The following is a 19262-nucleotide window of genomic DNA, read 5'->3' on the forward strand; positions in this document are numbered from 1 at the left end:
TTATGGTTGGTTTATAAAAAAGTATTAGTCCTAACTTAGTCTTAGTATTAACCTTAATCTTAGTCCTAATAAGTTAAATGTACAGAATGTAATGTATCGGTTTATAAAAATCCCTAGTCGTAAGGAGGTCATAAGACATGACCTTGAAAGTTCGCATCTTTAATTTTTCTAGGATTATGACTAAGATCGGAGAAGTGCGCATGCACAAGTATTGCATTTCGTAGCATAGTGGTCTCCTGTCTTTGTCTATGGTGGTCGCCATTACGCCATTACCATAGTAATACGCGCCATTATTCTATGGCTAGAAATTGGCCTCAATGATTTGGGATCGAGGGGGATTATCCCTCTTTATCCTGCCTCATCTCGTGTAGGCCTGGACAGCCTTCGTAGGTGGGCCCCATNCTTCCAAGGGATCATCTAATTAAATTTTCAAATAAATGACCATCCTGCTGAACACATAAATTTAATCTTTCTTTCAAGGATCGTCTTACTCTTGATAACATTTCTGGAGTTATACTTCTACATGATTCTCTTATTCTATTTTTCATATCATCAAGAGTTGTTGGTGGATTGGCATATACCTGCCCCTTAATATAACCCAACAGGAAAAAGTCTAGAGGGGTTAAATCGCAAGACCTTGCAGGCCAGTGAATGAAACTCCCACACCCTATCCATCGTTCTGGATAATTGTCATTTAAGTATATTCTGATACGATATATTTAAGTATATCATGATGATAATGAGCGGGCGCTCCATCGTGTTGTATAAATATATTTCCTTGTTCAACAATATCAATATCTTGAAGAAGATTAAGCAAATCATCTCTCAAAAAATGTAAATACCTAGGACCATTTAGGTGTTCATTAAAAAAATAAGGTCCTACAATTCTTGTATTTAAGATACCACACCAAACATTTAACGACCAATTATTTTGGTACCTTACTTCCCGTAGCCAAAATTGATTTTCCGTTGAGTAATAGTGCATATTGTGCCGATTAACTAAGCCGTTACTTTTAAAAGTTGCTTCGTCCGAAAACAATATTCTTGTTAAAAAGTTTGGCTCAGCTTCAATTTGTCTATTCATAATAGTACAGAAATTTACTCGCTGTTCAAAATCATTTCCGTGCAATTCTTGATGTAGTTCTATGTGATAAGGGTGGTACTTATATTTCCTCGTTATTCGGTTTACAGTAGATTGTGACATTTCAGATATGTTAGCCACTTGACGACTACTAACATGAGGATCTTCTTCAACTTGAAGTAAAACTTCCAATTCCTTATTCTCATTTGACGCATTTCTATTAACTACTTCCCGTTTTTTGTAATTAACATTACCACTTTCATTAAATCTTACCATTAACTCTTCAAAAGACTTTTTCGAAGGCAAGCGTCTATCAGGATATTCCATTTTATACATTCTTTGAGCAAGAAGACAATTTCTTTCGGCTGCACCTAATGCATACACCATATCTATAAGTTCATTTCTTGTAAAATTCATTTTGAATTTCAATAATACTGATTTAATGTTCAAAATCTCAATAACAATGCACTGACAAGTCTAATGTAACAATTTTGATTATTTTGTTTATAATTGTCATTTTGTCATGGCTTTTGTGACAATGTAACACAATTAGAAAATCACGAAAAATGCTCCACTACATTGTTAAGCGAATATCTCCAGAAGTATTGAGTATAGGTATAGGACATGGTTAACAAAAGTTGTTAGTTTTTAAAAGATCTAAAGGAATATTGAAAAATATACAGGGTGTTCCATTTAAAAAAATTAAGATTTTTTAGTTTAAACTTCTTCAAATCTGTCATTATTTTACGAACACCCTGTAGGCGCTAATCAAAATTTGAATCCATGACGTTCTCAAGCCACCTTTACAGTAACCCGGTACCAAAAATCTAGTTTTAATTCTTAAAAATAACGAGGATAGCTACTGTTAAATACAGGTACAAAAATGCAATATTTTTTATTTAGTTCCAATTATTTCAGAAACTATTAAATTTAGATATAGGAAACTTTATATCAAAATGTTTCAAAATAAACGTAGAATCTAAAAATATTGTAAAATACAGGGTGTTCCATTTAAAAAAATGTAAGTTTGGCCTGCCACAAATTTTTGGAGCACTCTGTATATTTTAAAATATTTTTAAAATGTGTCCTGGTAGCGTACTTATCACCCTGTAGAAATAATTTTTTGATAAACTTTAGCAATTCGGAGCAAATCTACTTTAACCAATCGTTGACTCACCCTGTATGTTATTTCTGTTGTTTAAGTTCTTTGTTTTTCTATTGTTGGGAGCTCTATATGCGTGGTTATTTCAGGAAAGCACACTATATTTTTCTCTAAAACTTTATTTTTCCATAAAAGCATAAATCTTAAACAACGCTTCTTTTTCGCACATAACCTCTCTTTTTTTCCTAACTAACCATATTAAGCTCAAGATAAGAAGTAAGAACTAAGAACACTGATCACTTTAATCCAGATCTCCTCCTCTTCTTCTTATTCGAATAAGTAAATCAAAATCATTTTTTTAAATATTTGAAACGGGTTACTACACTATTAAATTATTCTTATTCCAACTTTTTTCCTGATCGTCAAATTTGACGTTTAAATTCATAGCCAACTTTTGAATTTTCTATGATTTTAAATAACAGCTACATACGTATTATTAGTTATTCGTGTTTTTGTCGAAAACGACAAAGTTTTTTGAAAACTAACAGGAGTAAGAAAAGTTTTAGAATTAAATTTCCCTTAAAATAAAGTAATAATTTTTTAAGTCCGCTAATGGGTTAAAATATTCTGTCACATTTTAATAGGTGGTCAAAATGCTTCAGTTTAACTCTACTTTCTGTCGATTAATGCTCTTGGTACACCGTGTACCAAATTTGGTTTTTCTAAGTTCAAGCATAACGGAGATATTGATTTATTTCGAAATTTGAAACCCCACTTAGCTTAGTATAAAGGTAGTTGCATTAAATCTCCATATTTTGGATTCCCCTACATGCGAAATACCCTCTATATTATCAACAACATTGGTAAACACATATCTACATAATTATATTTGAAATTGGAGAACAAAAAAAGGTTTGTCTTTTGCAATTTCCATTTAATGTCAAAGTGTTTGTTAATGTATTTTTTTTTTCTCGTTCGTTTGGCTTTAACATAGTCTTTACATTTACATTATGAGATCTACTCCTAGGACTTTTTACTTCCTTGGCTATAATTGAAATTCTATTCAGTTATTTCTCTAAATTTGTTTTTCTTAAACAGAATTCTAATACGAGTGCAAGTAGCTGAATAGAATTATCGCCTTTTCTAAGCTAGACATGCCAACAATTTTTTCTTTCTTTTACTGTTGTTATTTTTGTAATTTATTATTACATTATTATGTTGTTTTAATGTACTAGGTACGTGTTTATGTGTCGTTAATAGACAAATGTTTTATTTTAAATCTTAGCTATACTGTGCTTTCTAAAGAGCACTCCCTTGAGTGTCCACCCAATGTAGGTTACTTTACCTTTTAAGGTGACACAAATAATTATATGAGAAATGTATGCCTCAGCTACTATCGCTCTTCACATCTTTCTTCATTCCTACACATTGTTCTTTATTTCCATTTTTTTTATTCCTCATTTGGATTATTTCTTTTTTCATTTGCAATTTTTCCATTATTTCTAAATGTGTATTGTATTTTTTTCTTTAAATTAAAGGTTATTGTTAATAGAAGGATTATTACTTGATGTAATTTTTCTGCAAATCTCGCTAAAAGGAAGGCTTTTCCTAGAACCCGCAGTGAAGAAAATCTTTCCACAGATGCTTTTACGTGTTTTTACCCGATCTCTTCCAACAAAACACGAACAGACAGCTTATCGCTTAACGAACGCAAAAAGTTACTATCACCACTAGCAGAATCAGCTTCTCGCAACGCCAATCATCTTAAAACAGTACCGCAACCATCCATCATCTCACACGAGTGTCTCGATAACAATCGCAAGCAGATAATCAACGATCTACTCTTTCAGGATCCGTTTACCAACAGAGTCTGGAGACCAGGGAAGCTGTGTTCTCGACCAGAGAAGGCGACCATGTAGATTACGACACCTATATGGGTTATTCCATGGTCGTTGGCGACTTCCTAGATGGGGAAGAGTACGAGGGTATTGCAGTCGGTATGCCCAAAGGGAACAATCTAAAAGGCAAGGTAAACTTATCTGCCTATTTAATTAATTATCACGATTCTGCAAATCGGACGTCTTTCAGGTTTTGCTGTATTCCTGGGATTTAAAGAATTACAAAAATTTAACGGCAAGCAAACAGATAGGCTCTTACTTCGGTTACTCGATAACGGCAGCGGACGTCAATGGAGACAAGAGACTGGACATCATCGTAGGCGCCCCCATGCATACGGAGGCCAATAACGATAACAAATACGACGTTGGGAGGGTCTACGTTTTCCATCAGAGCAGCGATCCCGTAAGTTGACAGATTGTTACCATTATTTAGAATCATCTACGTTTCTCGGATGTTGTGCAGTTGTTCTAACTATAGCCTAGTCACAATTTAGTCATAATTTGTTATATAATGTGTTTCGTTCAAGTCACATGCGTTCACATCGGGTGTACCTCAGGGCTCTAACTTAAGACCATTTCTGCTAATTTGATTTGTAAATGATCTTTTTTTGTATCTTTATTCTTGTCACTTTTTCTTTACTCACAACTAAAGTTGTATCATGATGTACTGATGATTGTATTATACTTTTGCAGCTAGTATCCTTGTTTTGAATATAAATAAATGCAAAATCCACAGTTTCACTCTAAAATTACAATATTTAATTTGTTTCGGTATCATTTAAACTGGTATTTTAAGCATGATGCAATAAGGTGCCAGATCTCAACTTCCCGTTTTTCTTTTAACAACGTGACTGCTTTAAAATGTCTTTATTTCTCGTTAGTACGCTCTAAGCTTGAATACTGCAGTCTTATACGATATGCTTACTATAACAGTCATATTGAAAAGATGAAAAAACTTTTATTTAAGGTACAGGTACAGAATTACCTTTCACTTCTTTAGCTTTAGCCAGGAATCTCTGACCCATTCTTGTTATTCTCGGGCTAAGTTCTGTGGGGGCAGACCCGCCATTAGAACCTCTAGGTTTTCCCTGAAGTTCATTTCGGTTCTTATTGGGTCTAAGGCCACTTCAGACTCAACCGCTCCTCAGACGATGATAGTCCCCCGAAAAGTTCCGTAGTTATATTCTGCTGTTCAGTTAAAAATTTTTTCTAGTAAATGACTATAATAACTACAGCAAAAAAGGGGATTAAATTTGCTATAAAAAATGTCCTTAGTATCTAAACTGTAGAGTTATTAGTTCACGAGACAATAAATGCATAGCGTTATTTTATTTTACTTGCAGGATAGCTTCGCCAAGTACTCTTTCATCGACGGCACTACTTCAAAGTCACGGTTTGGCCACGCTGTGTCTTCTTTGGGTGACCTTAACCAAGACGGATGCGATGGTCAGTCTATAATGATCGTAATATAAAAAAAAACTATAATAATTGATTCTTTTGTTTTCATGTCGTAATTAACTTTTTTCGCAGATTTTGCAGTCGGTGCACCTTACGCTGGTTCCGATGGGCGCGGAGCTGTTTACATATACTACGGCTCTAAGCAAGGCATACGCAAAAAGTCGGAACAAGTTATATACGCCAAAGACATAGAAACTAACATTCCCTTACAAACTTTCGGGTTTTCGATATCAGGCGGCATGGACTTGGACGGCAACGACTATCCCGATATGGCGGTGGGCGCTTATCTTTCCGATACAGCATTTTTCTTCAGGTGAGTGAGATTAAATTAAAACATATCGAAAATATCTGCAAAACGGTGAAAAATAATATATTTTAGGTCTCAGCCTGTGGTGATCGTCGATGCGTACGTGCAGTACCGAACCGCCAAAAAGCAAATAGACATAAAGGAAACGAACTGTCACATGCCGGACGGTTTGGAAGCGATATGTATCGATGTCGATTTCTGTATGAAATACACTGGGAAAGGGATTCCTCAAGAATTATGTAAGTAATCGATTCAACGTTAAGTCTAATCATTTTATAAGCGTTGTTTATTCGTCTTGATCTGTTAAGTTTGAGCCTTTACGACTACCCTGATTATTACAAGAGTGTCCACTAACTTCCACACAGGCTTCCATTTTTAACAACTCTTATTGGAATAAGTAAAATGTGAAAATATTACATGTTTTACCCAATTTTATGCTTATGACAAGCACTGACACCTCAAATCACGCGGTATGAGTCTTCCCTCTTTTTGTACACTGTAAACAAACATAAAAGAGTGAACCTAGTAATCTGTAGACAAAATAAAGTTTTTATTTAATGCTATTCAATATTTCCCACAATACCATCGACTCATATACTTTCATGATTTTGAAATGTTTATACAGGGTGGCCAAATGAAAACGAAACAGCCATTTTCAGGAACTGCGTCAAGATTGTAAAAAAACGCTCAGACCCGTCGATTTTAGATTAATGGTGGACATTTTTTGCTGGTATTTTTGACTCCGCCACTTTCACCCCCAAGCAAGGGTAAACATCACCCCAAAATATTTAAATGGCATTGGGGGTTGAGTAAAATTGTTTTGAAAGCTCTTACAATTCTCTTTGGCTCTGTTTCGTTTTCATTTGGCCACCCCGTATAAAATTTTTACCACTTTTAGATTTCAATGTAGAGTACTTTCTGGACGGCAAGAAGCCAAATACGTCGAGGATGGGCTTTTTCACGCGCAAAACCCACCAGTTTGTCGACACCCTCCTGTTATACAAGGACAGACAGAACTGCAAAATGGAAAAAATATACATAAAAGTAACGTTCCTCGACCAGTTTTGACTTTGACTTATTTCCACGCCTGTTTTAGAGCGACATGAGAGACAAGCTGACGCCGCTAGAAGCCGAAATGAAATATTCCTTAATAGACGAGTCGAGCTTCTCGGGGAAGATCAGAGATCCCGGGTCCCACTTAAGACCTGCTCTAGACTTAAATTCTCCACCGAGCAGGAAGGACTCTATTACCGTCCAGAAGAACTGCGGACCGGACAATATATGCATACCCGACTTGGACGTCAGTATCGAATCGTAAGTACCCGAACGTGACAGGTTTTAGGGGTGTTTATTTACGCGATTGTCTTATTTAGCAACGTCAAGAAATACCTATCGGGTTCAGGAACCAACCTGGAGTTCGACGTAATCGTTTCGAACTTGGGGGAGGACGCTTTCGAGACTATGCTCGGGATGAGGTACTCGAAAGATATCAATTTCAACAAGGTAGTAGTCAAATCGAACATGCCGGGAATCTTATGCAGTCCTGTGAACGCCACGTTTTTGTCGTGCGACATTGGCAATCCTCTTCCGGGGAAAAAAATTGTAAGTCCCGCCAACGACGCGGTTTAAAGTGTTAATTCTGTCGTTTTTAAGGCAATGTTTAAAATAGTCCTGCAACCGCCCACCAAGGAAGACGTTGTGCCACCGAGTTACGAGTTTGACGTGTTCGTGAACAGCACGAATCCCGAACAGGGCTCAACGATGGCGAATAACCAAAAACATATCTCCATCGACATTTGGATAGATGCTTCGCTTGAAATGAGGGGGTAAGCATTTTTTCGACTAGTATTAGAATATAAAAAATCATGGGTGGCATATACTCTACAAAATACATCTTAATTGTACGTTGTACCTATCGAGTAGGTCGCTTTTTGCAATGTAACCCATAAAAAATATGTCAAATTTCACTGTAACTCGATGCCATAACCTACAAAGTTTGTTTGTTTGTCTCAACTGTCAATAGTACACAATGCCTACTGGTACAAAGCATTACTTTATACCTACTGGAGTAGGTCGTTTTGTGTGGTATAACCTACAAAGTATGTGTCACATCTTCAACGTTAGTGCCTACTGGCACCAAGTATTCTGATATATGTAGTAAAAATTAAAATTAATGATCCTGAATTACTATTGACACATTTTAAATTAATATTGACTATGAAATTAAATTTGCAAAGTTAAAATTGATATTATACTTTTTAAATTACGATTGACCATTTAGACATGCTTTCATAGTACCTACAGATTAGAGGGTCGTTTGTTAGTAGGTACAAAATACTTTTAGGCCAGTCAAATTGTCGAAAATACCTCATTTTTGTGCCAAAGTCCAGTTCAGTAAACCAAGAATGAACCAATGAACTACTTTGCCCCGGCTCAATGTTAGCTCAGAATTCCAAAAAAGTTTTTTTCTTTTAATAAAAAAACAACATTTTAGAAAAAAGTGTTTTAGACAAAAGTTGTAGAACTTTTTATAACAAAAATTTTGAGCCCAGCCTGATGTCAATTCATAAACAAATGTATTAGTTATTGCAAAAAAACGGATAAAAATTCCAATTTTTTTTTTTAAAACTTCTACAGTGTGTCCCGAAATTACTGCATAATTTGGTCATAGATTCTTAAGACAAATTTAGGGGACCCGTATTTTTTCTTTTTGCCCCCTCTTTCGTGGTTACAGCCAAATCTAGTTAGAAAGCCATTGAATTTAGAAACTTTTTTGTCTTTTGATATTTTTTCGTAAAACGCAATGTTTTTGAGGAAAATGGCGAATCACAATATGCATTCGATCACATTTTGAGATTTTACGAAAAACATATCAAGTGACAACAATAATGGCTTTCTAGCGGACTAATAATTTTTAAGAAATTTAAATATGTGTCCAAATTTTTTTGGCTCCAAAGACACATAGCACCATCAGATTCCACATGTCATAAAATCCCCGTGTAACAAATTTAGTGATTCTCGTACAAGGTTCTGAGACATAAAAAAATGATTATTCTTAGGGGCGGATTTCAGGGGGCTGTAACTCCGAAAGAGGGGCCACTTGGAAAAAATAAAAAATACGAGTCCCTTACATTTGTCTTAAGAATCTGTAACTAAATTTTGATGCAGTAATTTTGGGACACCCTGTATATATCTTTAAAATAAAAAAATATTTTTTTACGAAACCTTCAGAATATGTAGCCCTTGGCAAATAGAATAAGTGCATTTTTGTATAATTGCAAAATATTGTGCAAACTTTAGAAACTTTTGAGTTTTTCGTTTTCGTGTCGAAAAATATTTTTCTTATCATTGTTTAATCGGAATGGCATTATTGCCATTTGAAAGCTGACATTTTTCACGAACTAAAAAAAAAATTTTCTACGACCAACAGCAGCCGAGAAATTTTTTTTTTTTTCAAAAAATCGCTACGACCTCATTTATTAATATTAAGGTCTGAAATTTACACATGTCGTAGTTGAATACTTTTACTTCAATACAAAAAATACTCCGGAATGATTGACCCTCTTTTTTACAATACACTTAATTTTGTTGGGCCCCGTAAAATGCTTGCTCTGCTCGACAGGTTGATGCGCGTGGTGGGGGGGAGAGAAACTAAATTTCGGCATGTAAAAATCTAATTTGGTAGGACTATTTGCGCTAGTAGGCATTGAGTAGCAATAACGTTTTAAGATATTACATTTTCTTTGCAGGTTATGTCCCACAACCAAACCTACATCAGTAGGTACAAAGTAACGCTTTGTGCTAGTAGGCATTGAGTAGCAATGACATTTAAGACATGTCACATACTTTGTAGGTTATATACCACCCGTACTTATTTAAATTTGATGTTTACATGAAATATAACCGATAAAACGTTTCTGTAGCGATTCATATCCCCCAACCGTGTACTACAATCAGTCCTTCGACACTTCCGGTGAGATAATCAGAGAGAACGACATCGGTCCTCAGGTAACCCACGTGTACTACGTAAGGAATAGCGGACCGGCGACTATACAAGAGGCGGAAGTGTTTATATTATGGCCGTTACGGACTCTAGGAGGTACGTAACTGCGATACGATAAATACGGCATAAATAAATCGTATTGCTCTTTCAGGGGAGGACTTGCTGTATCTACTTGATGAGCCGCACACTAAAGGGAACGTGAAATGCGATCCCGGCATGGCGAACTACAAAAGTTATCTCGTGAGGAATGTTTAAATTAAAACCCGACTGTTACTAAAGAATTTTCCGTTCCAGGTGAATTACCACGTAGACTCCATATGGGACAGACTGAGAATCGACACTTCGAGCGTCGAAGACACGATAGTCGCGGGAAAACTAGCGGGTTCCGAGACCATCGAAAAAGGAGCTGGAACTTCCAGCGGCCCCGGGGTAGTCAACAGGAACAACACAGACGAAAAGTTTGAAGGCAATACGTCTATAAACTCTTCTTCGGTTACCGAACATCACAATGCAAGCAGTAACATTAACTCGTTCGGTACCGTGAATGCCAACGGAGAATTTGTTCATACGGAAGCAAGATCGTACACCGTTTGGAGAAACGGAGAACCGCACACGACTTGGCAAAACGTTACTACGATTAGAGACGCCAACGGAAAGATTCTGAAAACCTTTACAAATCCTTCTTCGGTTACCGAATCACATAACAATGCAAGCAGTAACGTTAATTCATTCGGTACCATGAACGCCAACGGAGAATTTGTTCATACCGAAGCAAGATCGTATACCGTTTGGAGGAACGGAGAACCGCACACGACGTGGGAAAACGTTACTACGATTAGAGACGCCAAAGGGAAGATTCTGAAAACCTTGCATTCGAACGATAATACCGGTCAGTCCTCTGGCGGCAGCTTCACCCAAGGAAGTTTCGGTACCACTGGCGATAGGCATTCCGTCGATCGAGGCAGTTCCGGTATTGCCTGGCAGACGACGAGCCAGGAGGAACAAGCCCGTGCCGAACAACAGAGGAGAATCCTGGAACAGGAACGGCTGAGCCGAGAACAAAAACGAAGGGAAGAGTACGAAAGGAAGAAGCAAGAAGAAGCCTGGCAAGTGAGACAACTCGAAGAACGAAGGTTGCAGGAAGAGGCGCGAAGAAAGCAACAGAGCGGTTACGGCCAGGGAGGGATCACGTACAACGAAGATAATCATCGTCAAGCTGCGGGATGGGATCGGTCGTCCACCGGTCAGGTCTTTGAGACGGAAGAGGAGAGGAGGAGGTTTTACGAGGAGGAAAGGAGAAGGCAAGAGGCGAGTCGTCGGCAGGGCGGCGTTCAGGAAAGTAAGTACATTAAGGAGTACGCTTACCAAGTCGGAGGAGGCTCCCGTGAAGGTATCTACGGTTTATTTATTACGACACTAAGTATTAACAGTTTAACACATCATGTCGCATCCGTATTGTACTTCTCTAAGTTCTTACTCGAAACGCTTCAACGCTTATTTAATACGTTGCAAAAATTGTCTAGTTCCTATTTATCCGTCGATGGAAGGGTGTGACTTTGAACGGGGGTCATTTTTATACGGAGGCTATCTTTGAACTTTAGAAACGTATGTCGTATGTTTGCTTTCTCAAATTCCCTTGGTGAAACTTTATCTTTCTTGATTCGTAAAATTGTTTTTTTCATATCACACAGAAATTTAACAATGAAGACGCACAAACACACCATAGTGACAGTAAACACTGAAATAATTAACTTATATCGGGTGTTTCAGAGTTGAAGTGACAAAGCGTAGGGGAGATTCTGCTCAGCAAGATATGGTAAAAAGGTTCATATGAGCACGGGTCCGCAAGTGCTTTGTTTCCGAGATACAGCGTTTTTATTTGTTTTTTTTAAATTGAGTTTTAAAAAAAAACACAGCCGATTTGAATGAAGTTTTTTACAGTTTGTTAAAACATCATACATCAACCAGACCAATTAGATTTGATCCAGAATTTTCAGGGGCGTACCTACCCAGCGAACAAGTTTTTTTTTTTGTAGAAAAGAATATCACTGTAGTTTTTTTGTGGTTTCTATGCAATATTCACTGAAATTTTTAGTAGGTTTATATGAATATTACAGAAAAACCGCAAAAAACTACAGGACGATATTCTTTTCTGCAAAAAAAACTGACTTGCTTGCTGGGTATACCTCTGAAAATTCTAGATCAAATCTAATTGTTTTAATAAACCGTAAAAAATTCATTCAAATCGGCTAAAGCGTTTTTTAAAGCACTTAGTTTAAAAAAAAAATTAACATCCTGTATCTCGGAAACGAAACACTTACGGGCCCATGGTTGTATGAACTTCTTTACATATTTTGCTTAGCGGAATCCCATAGACCGATCGAAATAACTCATTTAGAGGAAAAAAAAAAGAAAATTGTTACCTGGACTTTTATTAGTGGAAATAGTAAAATAGTATTATAAACGAAAAAAAATAAATGCGTGAGCAGGGCCGGCAGAGGGTTGATTTGGGGGGGTTGAAAAGTTGTGAAAAATTGTATCATTGGGATTTCTGGCGAAAGTTGACGTCAAACTAAAAAATTCCAATACAAAGGTCACTTTTTAAGATAACCTCAAAATTTTCGAGAAAAATGCGAAAAACAGTTTTTTTCTGATTTTTCGTTTTTTATTTCTCATTTCCGCAAAATTAATTTAGTTTTAACGAAACTTGGTGAAAGTATACCTTTCTGTGTCTTAAATAACCACAAATTTTTTTAGATAAAAAAAATCAAGAAGAGATATTCACTCTTTCCGGTTTGAAACACTTTTTTTTCAAAGAAAAATTCTACTTAGAAAAATCATCGTACATTTTTTTTTGTTTTGGCATATTCTTTTTAGTGAAATAAAATAATCTGTAATCACAGTTCAAAAACATGCTCAAAAATGACTTGCAACAATGAATTTTTTAGTAATTCTTGATAATTTGTTTAAATTAAAAAAAAATTAAAAACTGAATAAATTTTTCAATCGTACAAAAAAAGTGCAAAAAAATAGTTTTGGGTCGAAACAATGAGACAGTTTTTTTTCGTATTTTTTTCCGTAGAACTGAATGGTTTTTGAATTTTTTTAAATTTAAATAAATTGGCAAGAATTACTGAAAAATTTATTGTTGTAAGTCAGTTTTTTTGCATTTTTTAGCATGTTTTTGAACTGTGATTACAGATTTTTTTATTTCACCAAAAAGTATGACAAAACGAAAAAAAATGATCACCGGCAGAACTCTGTATGATGATTTTTCAAAGTAGAATTTTTCTTTGAAAGAAATGTGTGTCAGACCGGAAAAATTAATATCTCGGAAACCTCTTGCTTTTTTTCTCTAAAAAAAATTTGTGGTTATTTAAGACATAGAAAGGTATACTTTCACCAAGTTTTGTCAAAATTAAGTAATTTTTGCGAAAATAAGAAATGAAAAACGAAAAATCAGAAAAAAACATGTTTTTCGCATTTTTCTCGGAAATTTTGAGGTTATCTTAAAAAGTGATCTCTACAAAAGTTGTAGATTTTTGCATGATTTACAACTTCTGCATTGGATATTTTTGTTTGACGTCAACTTTCGCCAGAAATCCCAATGATACAATTTTTCACAACTTTTCAACCCCCGAATCAACCCTCTGCCACCCCTGCTCCCACATTTATTTTTTTTTAAGTTTATTATAAGCCCTTTTACTATTTCTACTTATAAAAGTCCAGGTAACAATTTTTTTTCTCTAAGTTTATTATTTGGTAGGACTACCTAAAGTTTTGTCAATTCAACTCTGAAACACCCGGTATATGTTGTATTCACTGAATACCACTTGATATTTTACTATAAAATTAAACTTCATAAAATACAGCAGTGCACTATTCAAATTCTATTCTGCATCCAGTAAAAACTAACACTTTGTGCAAAAAGTGGCGAAACTGCCTACCGTAAAATAAACAAAATAAAATGAAGCGCCAACATGTTTGGCCCTTCCCATTTTACCATATTAACATCAGCGGTTTGTTTTTTGCGGGCCTAGCGCATTGTCGTCATATCCCATCAGGTGGATTGATACGGTTCACCTAGATTAGGTCAATGTTAGAGGTTATCGACTCCGAGATTCGCAAGCTAAACGCAGTGCTTTGGAAAAACAATAACCAATACATTTTATTAATAACTTCAAATAATTTTAAAAATATTTCAAATCCAGCAGCTTAGGAAAGACTTTTATTTAATTATTATGCACCTACATTTTATAAAAACCAAAAATAGTTATTTTAAAACATAAATTAGCTTTACTTATAATTTTTTTTATCCAACTATTTACATATTTGGTTTAAAAACAAAATTCAAATTGGCATTATGGGGAGTACGTATATTACCATAAAAAAAAAACTAAAGCCCCCCTCCCCCCCTATAAAGTTACACCTTGTATAACATGACTGAAAAAAGAAAAAAATCCGTTGTGCCACAACTCCAAGCCTCCAAGCTACTGTAATTCTTCAGGTGGAAAAGATCCGGGCGGGTTGCCAAGTGGCCGGTTGAAACTTTTTGATGTCATTCGAAACCGACGGCGTGGCGACCAACCCGGAAATTGTCCTTTCGGTGACAACTGCCACAGAAATCCGCAAACCAAGCTACTGCAACTCTTTTTCGAAATTAACAAAAGTAAGACTAACGTCATAAATCCCATTTTTAATTATTCACGTCGCTGTAAATTACCCTACGGAAACAAGCTTCTCCAATCCCATTATGGAGAAACACGATTGAAATTTTATTTAATCAGGTGGTGCGCACGGCCGAGGCCAAATCGAACAACATTTTGTCAACCGTGGAAGGTTATCGGGAGGAGGCCGACACCACGTCCTTACTGGATACTACGATGAAAATGGCCTATACCACAACTACTCCGGAAATCCTCAAGGTAAGTTGCATGTACAAGTTTGTAAACATTTATCGCTTCATTTCGTCTTCTTACAACGTTCTAACATGTTTCTATTCTATCAATTCAGTATGTGATATATAAATTTTTTTTTTATATTATAATCACCTTTCAAACAGGACAGAATTAGTTCAAATTAACAATAAACACTCATATACAAACACAGGTATTCACGGGGTACCTCAAGGTTCAGTAGTCGGCCCACTACTCTTCCTCGTATACATAAATGATCAAAAGATCTACCTAATTGGTAGTATTCCAGGAATTGAGCTTAAGCAGATGGCGCAGAATTAATGATAAATGATGACTTATTTATTTTTCTTACTAGGTGAAGTGGTGTTCAACAGAACGTACACCGTAGAAACGACAGATACCATCCCTATCGACCTATCGGGAGGACAGAGCGGCCAACACCTAGACTTTGGCGAAACCGCATTAGGTAGCGGATTTACCGTCCAGACCCTAGATCTAGGCAACTCGGCTAGCGAATCGTCACTGTCGGGTGGATACGGCGCTGGTTCGGAAACTTCTGGGTCCTCAGGCGGATTTCGGGAACAACTGTATGGACAGCATCAAGGATCACACCAAAGCGGGTCGTCTTCGTCCTCAGGCGGGAGCTACAGTCAAGACTGGCAGGTGGAAGGCGGTTTCTCGCAGAGGGGCCAAATACCACCGACTATCGTTCACAACACTGTGGAAAGAGACAACGTACCGACCGACAGGCCGAACCCTAAAAGCAGGTCTAGGGGTAAAAGGGAATTGGATCCCTACGAAGAGATTCAGGCGCTGGTAAAATGTAACGCCACCAGGTGTAACTACATCAGATGCGTCGTGGGAACTTTAACTAAGGACAAGGAGGTGGCCATTGCGTTAAGGTCCAGGCTGAACCTCAGAGAAGTGAATAATGTGAGTTTGAAACGAATCGAATCGCGTCGGTGGTGAAAAAACTTGATCTTTTGTTCCAGATAACCTCCAGCCAAGCCATCCAAATATCCTCGATGATAGTTGGGAAAATCAGCAAGCTGAATATGCGGAGTCAGGACGGGCAGCTTCTGAAGGAGCACGAAGTTTTCACCGAGGTGCCAGCGAAAGGACCCGAGCTGGTTCCTGAAGTGGCGCCCCTTTGGATATACGTGGTATCCGCCGTTGCCGGCGTAGTTATGCTGCTTCTTTTGATATGGATTCTTAGTAAGGTAAATTTCAGGGACTTGCAGACAGAGAAAATGCCAAAAAAATGCGAAACGTTACGAAAATTTCGAGGTACTCCGACAACGTTTAAATTTCTCAAAATTATTTGTTCTTCTTTTAATATTTGGAACACTTGAAAAGCTCTGAAATGCATTGAAAAATATGAAATACTCCAAAATGTTGCTTCAAAATATAAAAAAATTCATTCATCAAAATAGCATACCGAACCTTTGGTTCACGGAGGTCATTTTGCTAACGAGCATCAATGAACTGTGGCTGGTTAACTTTTCGGGTATTTCAGAGTATTTGGTGATTTCTGGAAGGTTTCAGAAATTTCCGAAGTATTTCTAATTCTATTTTGACGTATTTTGCCTTTTTGATGTATTTTGCCTTTTTGATGTATTTTGAGTGTGTTTCGATCTATTTTACCATATTTGTCAGCGGATTTGTAGAATTTTTTACGAATTTTAAAACTACTAAAACGTATTGCATTGTATTTCAAAACGTTTTTATGCCACAGAAGTGCTCCGGACCCATAAAATCTGTGACGGGTCCCTTCCTAGCAAATACATCCGCTTTCCATTTTCCATAAATGCCTTTACGTCAATGAGACTGTACCTTGTCATATTTTATAGAAGTTTTGACGCACTTTGAAGAATTTTGAAGCTGATACGATGATTTTGATTTATTTTTAACTTCTTTTTTTACCATTTTTTTCTTTTCAAAACTGCACATGGGCTGAGAACAATTTTTTTTGGCTAGGGTCATTCATCAGCTTGAATTTGTTTTATTTTTTTATTTTCTGTACGATTATTTCTGTTCTTCTATTGAGATATTGGCTATTGAGTGAAAAATTTGGAATGTCTGCATTTGAATAAATGTTAAGGTTTTCTTCCACTAAAAATTTCACAGCCATCGCAAGAAATTATGCGATATCCATTGATGGCACGAAAAACAGTAAATACCTTAAAAACCGGAAGAGATAGGTATAGGGAACCATTATACCATTCGAAAGAGAACATCTTTTTGAATTAGGAGTGCTTTTTAATTTTTTTTGAAGAAAATTAAATATCAAAAACGGTTAACTTTAATAATAGGAAGCCTTTATGAAAGTTCACCTAAAAATTGACATAGAATCCAAAATTGCAATAATACACAGAGTAGGGTGGGCCAAAAAAAAAACGTGTCTCTTGTGAAAATATGTTAGTTTATCATGTTTTAAGAGCCCCCTCAAAAAATCAGCTCAAAAAAAAATTTTGAAATAGAAGAATAGAAATAAATCACGAGACACTTAAAAAATTTCTCGAGGCCAGATTTACTACTGCACTGTGAGCATCAAATATTTATAATTTTTTAATTTTTTTAAATTTAGGTCTCGTGATTTATTTCTATTTTTTTTTGTTCATCAAATTAAATAAAAAAATTAGTTCGTTGCTATTTATTTTTAGAGGTCGCTCGAAAACATAGGTACACTTAGGGTTGCCAGATCTCCGGGTTTGACCCGGAGTCTTCGGGTTTTGATGGTACATCTCCGGGCTCCGGGTAACATGTCATTTCTCCGAGTTTTCTTTGTTGCGGAAAAAAGACATATTCCGATTCCTGATCTCTGTCACGCAGTAGATACTTCCTGATTGCGTCCTTTTTTTTTAGACATCGATTTCTTTGAAAACAAGAAAACAATTTGTCTCCCAAATTTCCTTCATAATCTTCTTCTCTTCATTTTAGGCAACAATTATACAAACGAGTCATATCTCCGGGTCTGTCACGAAATAGATCTGGTAACCCTAGAAATTAAAATATCGATTTGCAATTTTCAGAATCGAGATTTGTTTCAACCTAGAAAATGATAAAATAGCGAGAAAAAAATTAAAAAAAAAATTCAATTTTTGACAATTTTGGAAATTTTAAAAAATCTTGAGTGACCTCTAAAAAATTCTTTATTAGCTGATTTTTGAGGGGGCTCTTAAAACATGATAAACTAACATATTTTCACGAGACAAAAAAAAATATTCGTTTTTTTTTTTTGGGCCACCCTAATACCGAGTGTTCCATTTAAAATAATGAAAATGACCTCAACTTCCGGTATAACCAGAAGCATTAGGTGGACGGCATTATTTTAGTTGAGAAGAGCATGCCCGAAAACACTATTGCCCAAATTTTCAAAATTAAAATCGAAGTATCTGAAATATGTCTAATGTCTCGTCACCGTGGGACACCCTGTATATTCGGCATTAATTTGAAACTGCAAAAAAATACTTTTTCTGCTGTTTTGGAAAATCAACGACTACTTTGCAAATATTGCGAATTTCACCTTAAATACTCATAAAAAAATATCGAAAAAAACAAGTTCAAAATTTAAAAAAAAATCGATTTTGAAAAAAAAATCATTTTTCAAAAAATTTTTAAATTTTTTTCACATCCTCATTTTTACAAATCTACACTGAATATTTCAAATGTCGAATAAAAAATTTGTTTTTCAAAATTTTCAATTTTTTTTTTTTGATATTTGATGAGTGTTTAGCGCCAAACCGTAAGAAAGAAAAGGCAAAAAAATTTTGTTGTTGACGTTTAATGGACAATAAACCTGCTCCTTTAATTCTTTATGAATCTTTGCCGATTCAGGAAAGAAAAACGGTTCGACCAAATATTTTAAAAACTTACAAACCTCATGGGCATGGACGTTGGTACATTTTGCAATATTTATACAAAGTAGTCGTTGATTTTCCAAAAGCAGCAAAAAAGTAATTTTTTTGCACTTTTTCAAATTAATTGCTGAGCATATAAAAAAAAATTCTCAAACATAGCAAAAGGCCCTTGAAAAGGATTGATTTAGGTTCTAAAACCCACCTTCCATTCGCTTTCACTAGTTCATAAGATATCGCTGATCAAAAGAAACGTCACTGAATAGCCGATTTCTCAATGTACAAAATCGTACAGAAAATAAAAGAAAATCAAATTAAAGCCGAGGAATCAGGTTAAATGACCCTAGCATTGGTCCTTCATTAAGCCAGCATGAAATTTTCGGAGCCCATGTTGAAAAAAAAAATTATACAATTTATGCCTTGCATTATTTCTTTTGATTGCGCCGAATGATGGTCAAAAAAATTTTCTATCAAGATTTCAAAACTAAAATTCTCAAGATTCAAAATGCTTCTTTTTTTTTTGTCGAAACAACCATTATTCACGAAGTTACAGCCTCAAAAATCATTAAAATAATTTGGAAATTTTTCTGCTCCTTTAATTTTTTTTGGTGAGTTTATATTCTTCGTATCTTCACTAAAG

At 35.7% G+C, this 19262-nt stretch overlaps 1 protein-coding gene across 3 annotated transcripts in view; it reads left to right on the forward strand.

Annotated features, from left to right (window-relative positions):
- LOC108908488 (integrin alpha-PS2) overlaps positions 1 to 19262 on the forward strand; it is a 129984-nt gene that overhangs the window by 110018 nt on the left and 704 nt on the right. For 2 of the 3 annotated variants that reach the window (XM_023454820.1, XM_023454821.1), the window contains exons 9-23: positions 4034 to 4212; positions 4272 to 4484; positions 5425 to 5527; positions 5612 to 5852; positions 5919 to 6085; positions 6745 to 6890; positions 6943 to 7160; positions 7220 to 7448; positions 7500 to 7672; positions 9770 to 9945; positions 10001 to 10089; positions 10144 to 11239; positions 14637 to 14774; positions 15121 to 15698; positions 15758 to 15985. In XM_023454820.1, coding sequence (XP_023310588.1) covers positions 4034 to 4212; positions 4272 to 4484; positions 5425 to 5527; positions 5612 to 5852; positions 5919 to 6085; positions 6745 to 6890; positions 6943 to 7160; positions 7220 to 7448; positions 7500 to 7672; positions 9770 to 9945; positions 10001 to 10089; positions 10144 to 11239; positions 14637 to 14774; positions 15121 to 15698; positions 15758 to 15985 — 3974 coding nt within the window. The remainder of the gene's footprint in view (positions 1 to 4033; positions 4213 to 4271; positions 4485 to 5424; positions 5528 to 5611; positions 5853 to 5918; positions 6086 to 6744; positions 6891 to 6942; positions 7161 to 7219; positions 7449 to 7499; positions 7673 to 9769; positions 9946 to 10000; positions 10090 to 10143; positions 11240 to 14636; positions 14775 to 15120; positions 15699 to 15757; positions 15986 to 19262) is intronic. The other variant, XM_023454822.1, reaches the window with a different exon arrangement.

The sequence above is a fragment of the Anoplophora glabripennis genome, unplaced genomic scaffold, assembly GCF_000390285.2.
Source record: "Anoplophora glabripennis isolate ALB-LARVAE unplaced genomic scaffold, Agla_2.0 scaffold360, whole genome shotgun sequence".
Lineage (NCBI taxonomy): Eukaryota > Metazoa > Arthropoda > Insecta > Coleoptera > Cerambycidae > Anoplophora > Anoplophora glabripennis.